A 6,321-nucleotide genomic window follows, 5' to 3' on the forward strand; every position below is an offset into this window, starting at 1 on the left:
AAAATATGTGTCAGTGATTTTTTATTTAAAAAAAATAAAAAAAGATTTAAAAAAGATTACTGATTAAATTTACTTTAATTAAAAATAAAATATATTTCGTATATGTATTTTTCAGACTATTTTCATTATTTTACTATATTAACCAGTTGTGTAAGTCATAAGAATATATCTAACAGGTTTTAGAAAGTTCAAGAAGTTATTTAACATGTTTTGGAATGTCTAAGGACTTGTCTGTTTCAAAAAATTGTACAAGGAGTTAATTATTCAAAACATTAAATTCTGGGTTTTTTTTGACTTCTTCTTTTTATTAATTTTTAGTAATGAAATTATGTTTTGTTGAATGTTTTATTATTGTACAAATGTTTTATATATGTATGTTTAAATTTTATTGACCAAAATAAAATAAAAAAAAGCAGTAGAATAATAATATTTGAGATATAAAGATCAACATTTTGAATTTTAAATATAAAGCTTAAGGTTTTTTTTAAAAGTATATAAATATGGTAAATGCAACAAATAAATTAACACACCATCCTCATCTATGATGAGATTTGAACCCCTGATTTCATAGAAAATCAAATGCTACAATACTGTTAGGCCAAATGTCTTCTTTTTTTATTATAAAAGTAAAGTTTGATGATCTCTATTTTTTTTTGTTATAGTGGTGGGTTGGATAATAAAAGATCTTTATATCTGTGTTTTTAGTGATGGACATTGCCCTTAGTAAATTATTTGTAGGAAAAATGACAAAACTAACCATTTTATATAACCCTTTTACACAAAATAACCAGTTTTTAGGGGTTTTACAAAACTAATCACACGGATCTCCCCCGGGGGCGATCCGGCATTTTTCTTCAAAAAAATAATTTAAAATTTCTTTTTTTCCACTTGGGGCGAGCCACGTCATCGGATCGCCCCCGGGAGAGATCCGTGTGGTTAGTTTTGTAAAACCCCTAAAAACTGATTATTTTGTGTAAGAAGGTTGTATAAAATGGTTATTTTCATCATTTTCCTTTATTTGTAGGTACATAATAAAAGCATCTTCAATCTTACTTCGTGCATTTCAGGTAATCAGCGAGTGAATTGTATTGAAATTACTATTAAAAATTAAAAACAGAATAAAATAAAAAAAGAAAAAGAAAAAGAAAAAAGGAGAAAGATGGGAAGAAAATATAAAGTAATGAAGAATCAAAAAAGCCTATTCTCATTGGTTTGAACTCCATGTGTAACCGGCTTTGCACCTTTCACTTTTCTAAAGTACCATACACCTGCCCCTATTCCAATTGCTCCCGCCACTGATACTGCTGTTGCACTCCCTGTTCAATACCACATCTTTTTATTACACAAATAACGTATTTTAACTTGATTTCTATTTTAGGTAATATATCTTTAAAATTTTCATTTTGATATCTAAGATTTAGAGTTTTAAACATTTAAGTACCCGGGTAATTGGGGTTACCATGTTAATGTAGTATCCAACTCAATATTATTTGCTATTCAACCCAATTTCATCTCATCACTGGCCACATCAGTATGGTAACCTGTTAATGATTCAACCAGTTACCCGGATACTTAAATGTTTAAAACTTTACATCTTATATACCAAAATGGAACTTTTTTTGAAAATACGTTACTTTTTCATGCAATTTGCCATTTTAAATACATCATTAAAATCGTACGATATACAAATTTCTCACCGACAATTACTCGAGAACTCCTCCCTTGTTGAGAATGAGAACGATCTGCAAGAAGAAAACCCCTAAGTCAGTTATTTAATTATGGCAAAAAGTTGTCACTGTCGTGTTTACTGCAACATTAGACTGGGTAAGGAACCAAAATCATAAACATGAGACAATGTTTTTTATCCCACTGAAACAGGTAGAACCAAAATTAGGAAACGAGAAGATTTTTAAATTCTTAAACTGCCAGTGTCAAATTAAAACCCTAAAACTTTGCACAGTTTTTGCTCATTTAGTCCAGTCATGTTCTATCTGTGTACCAAACATTTTTACATGTTGATGTTCACCAAAATACATGTAAAAATGTTTCATATCGTGAAACAAGTACGTGTATAAAAAACGCATTGTGAAACAAATATATGTTAATCAATGCCTTAAATTCTATCGTTAGATGAAAAACGAACATGTGAAACAATATCTTAAAGTACAAATTCTCACAATTATCACAATTTTGAGGTTCTCATTTGATTATGCCTATAATATATATATATATATATATATATTATAGGGTTGTGTTCTGATAAAAATGAAAGTTATGGTGAGAAGGATAAGAAAAAAATCTCCACCATTTGATCGATCATAATTAAAGATCAACACTAATATGGTGCATCGAGGTGCACAAGATCAATTCTCGTGATAAGCGCAATTCATGGGATGAGGGTGAGATTAAAAGTGATCAAGGGTCCATATCTCTTTTTATACTTCTCATCTTAACTTGTATTCTCACACGATCATTCGTCGTATATAATATATCGAGCTTAAAAGATTAAACGCACCTTTACAAAAAGTCGTGACGTTTCCTTTGTCACATAAGCACGAAAAACCATGTGTTTCTACGTCGAACCCGCACTTCCCGCCGCCCTTACTTCCGTCCTGACATTGTAGACACCGTGTCGTAACGGGAATATCAAAATCGATCCTGATCCCGTACTCCGGGGCTGTATTATACGGTTGGTTCACCCCTAAATTCCTCCAATAAACACTCGTATAAGTGTCGCAATACTTCAACATCAATCTTAACGACTCCGTTGCTTTCGGATAATACGAACAACACGAAGTACGACCATCGAACACGTGTCCACACTCCGGCAAGTGCCGACACAAATAGCTCGCACTGTCACACGTCGAATCGCATCGGTCCGGGAACCGTTCACAAAATATCGGTTTCGGCTCGACGATCACGTCCTTTTCGCTACAATTGAAGAAAAGATAGTCGTTTTGTGGTGATAGCGAGAAATGGATGCTCGTGTCGAGGCTAAACGGGCGGGGTTGTCGGAAACGTGAACCGTCTTGGCAGTTCCACATGGATTGATCCGTCACCAGAATGTGAGGATCGGAATAGTCAATCCGACGAATCAGGTATCGGCCAGACGGGGTTCGGAGTTCGAGACGGTTCGGTTCGGAGCATACGAGGATGTTTCGGTAGTTCGGGCTGCCACAACCATCATCTATGCCAAAAGGGTAGTTGATTTGGATTTCACCACAAGAGGACCTGCAGAGACTAGATTGAGATTTTACAAGGGTGCAAAGTGTAAATATTAGGAAATGTAGGAAAATGACAAAACAGTCCATTTGAAAGAGTTTTGGGAAGAAGAAGAAGAAGAAAGAATGACGAGAAACAACACTGAAGTGAGGATTTAGCAAGAGATAATCAAGAATCTTTGAAGGGTATTTTTGTAATTTCAATTAACTTTTTCTTTCGGCTTTTTCTTTTTCAAAGTTCTCTATTTTCCCTTTATTCTTTTAGTTAAAATATATAAATAAAAACGGAAAATCTGAATTTATTTTTGAATTTTATGGTACTTTTGTCATCAGGAAGTTGCTTTCATATCTAGATATAATGAGTATAATTTATACAGTTTATATCAGGTTAAATTGTATGAAAAAATAATATACTTTAATTTGATTTCTATTTTGGGTAACGTACTTTTAAAATTTTATTTTGATATCTAAGATGTAAAATTTTAAACATTTAAGTACCCGAATAACCGGTTGTAGACTAAGGCATCTTTCTCTTTCAAGAGGATTTACCAGTGACGGACCTACGGTGGTGCCAATGCTGGCACGTGCCACCGTATTATTTTTCCATCGAATGGTAAAAAAAATTAGGTTCGTGAAAAGTGCAACCATATCAATCTGTTGTGTGCCATCGTATGTATTTTGAAACTACAATGTGAACAAGTTTTTTTCGGTAGAATTTGTTTGCAAGACTTTTGTTCCACCCTAGACTCGAGTTCGAATCCTGTTAGCGTTATTTTCTTACTCAAATGGTGTCACAGTTTGAAATTTTTCCTCTACATTTGTTTTTTATAGTCAAATGGTGCCAATATTTAATTTTTTTTCACTATATTTGTTTCTTATAGTCAAATAGTGCCACCACTTGGAGAAAACAAATCTGGGTCCATCCCTGGGATTCACGACATGTAAAGTTGTGGTAAAATTTTTCATTTTGTATCGCATTAAACAACATGCTCCACTCCTTATGTGGTCCCCCGTCAATTCCTTTGAGTTTTGTTCTTGCGAACACATTCCCCAAGCGGGATACTTAACGCGTTTGCTACAATACTGCACTGGTAGACCAGTCCATGGATTTTCCTTCCTTTTGCTGCATTTCGCTCAGAGTGTTGAAGGAAGATAGTGCATAAGACTGTTTGCAAGGGCCAACTTGATCGTCTTCCCTATGGATCTCCGATAAGGGAACTCTAGGAGAGCCGCCGACACAAACTACTGTCCATGTATGATCCATACTAGATATGATCAACTGCGAATTATTAGTAAAAACAATAATAATTTTTTTAAAATTTATTTGTTAAGGCCCAAACATTTTTTCTACTGGGCTTGTAACAAAAGGCCCAAGCCCTATTTTAGACGAAATACTTGATACGCCATATGGTAATGTGTGCCTCACAATTTTAATGAGTTGTTTTATTTTATAAGAAAATGAAATTTATTATTAAAAGAAAATCTAGATTATACATGTATACTATATTATAAAGCATTTGATAAAAACTCTTAAAAACCATCTTTTATACATGAATTACTGTTTATTGATATATATTATTTAAAATTCAAGATTACAGGTAATTGTGCGTAAGTACAACCGATTAAGCTCCATATTTGAATTCGTGTAACTATCTGTAGATAAATATAATCAAATATATGATAAAGTTCTCATTTTAAATATATCGAAAATATAATTAGGATAATTATTGAGTTCTAACAGAATACTTAATTATTATCTTTATAAAAATTATATTATTAAACCAAAAATAAATTACTTCAACCTTAAACCTAAATTAAACTATAATAAAAAAATTGAATTAAAGAAATTAAAAAAAAAATAGAACTTTTATATATACTTTTTAATTTTTGTGATATCTCCAAGTTTATATTTTAATAAGAAAAACATTATTGTTTGCTTAAAACCACATAAATTTGTATTATAACATCGACGGAGACCAACAAAATAAAATGAAACATTGAAATCGAGATATATCTTGTTGCATTGCGCGACCTTCAAGTTAATAATAATAATGATATACTATGAATATTAAATTATATATATATATTAAGTATTAAATTTTTATGTGACATAAAGAGATACAAGTCGGTTTTCGTGTTAACTTGGAATTTTCGGATGTGTTCGTCTTTGCTGAACTTTTACAGTAAAAATTACATAGTCTTTACAGGAAAACAGTAAATCTTAACAACAACAAAAACTGAATCTTCACAGCAAAATACCAAACTTTCACATGAAAAAGAAATGAATATTTATAGGAAAAACACAAGAAACCTTCACCAGAAGCACACAAGAAAACTTCACCAGAAGCACTCACGGAATCTTCACAAAATGTCTCGTGGAAAGTAGTTGGCCTCACAGAAACCCAATCATATGTATTTCAGTTGTTACACAACATGACTAATATAATGTTGTTAATTAGAGCTGATCATTTGCGGGCTTCGGTCAGACTCGGGCCGAACTTAACCTATTTTTTTGTCTAACGGGCCTAATATGGTAAATTCAAACATGTTTTTTCGGGCTTGAAAACTTACTCATACCCGCCTATAAACGGGCCAGGCTTGCCCCATGGACTAACAGGCTTAAAAATCTTGTTATATTTTTATGAAAACAAAATTATATAAAATCACAAGTTATGTAAAATAATTCAAAATACATAACAGTTTTTCCAACTTACGTAAATACATAACAATATACATACTTTAGAAAGAAATTGTTTCGCTAAATATGAAGTATCAATAAAGAAAATGACTAAATGAGATAATAAGAAATTGATCAATTGAAATACTTATCTTTTCAAATTTAATATTTTAAAAAAAATGTTATTACCATGAGTCATAATTAAGTAGAAATTGATAAGTATTAACAATTTTTAATTTTATTTATAAATTTTAATTATAAAAGTTATTTATTATGAAAATATTAATGGGTCTGGCGGGCCTGCCCATATATTTTTTTTCCATTGCCCATGTCCGTCGATTAATTTTAACAAGTCAATCCAAGCCCACCCATTTCTTCAACAATCATAATCCAAGTCAACTTTTTCTAACGGGCCGAACAAGA

The 6,321-nt window shown here is 31.8% G+C and overlaps 1 protein-coding gene across 1 annotated transcript; it reads right to left on the reverse strand.

Annotated features, from left to right (window-relative positions):
- Positions 1 to 1,167: 1,167 nt before the first annotated feature.
- On the reverse strand, positions 1,168 to 3,311 carry LOC112522728. The gene is made up of 3 exons (XM_025132029.1): positions 2,516 to 3,311; positions 1,698 to 1,742; positions 1,168 to 1,316 (listed from the first exon to the last, which is right to left on the reverse strand). The coding sequence occupies exons 1-3, from the start codon at positions 3,309 to 3,311 to the stop codon at positions 1,189 to 1,191; spliced, it is 969 nt and encodes a 322-aa protein (XP_024987797.1). The 3' UTR covers positions 1,168 to 1,188.
- Between the last annotated feature and the right edge of the window lie 3,010 nt (positions 3,312 to 6,321).

The sequence above is a fragment of the Cynara cardunculus genome, assembly GCF_001531365.2.
Source record: "Cynara cardunculus var. scolymus isolate 2C chromosome LG 12, CcrdV1, whole genome shotgun sequence".
In the NCBI taxonomy this organism is placed as follows: Eukaryota; Viridiplantae; Streptophyta; class Magnoliopsida; order Asterales; family Asteraceae; genus Cynara; species Cynara cardunculus.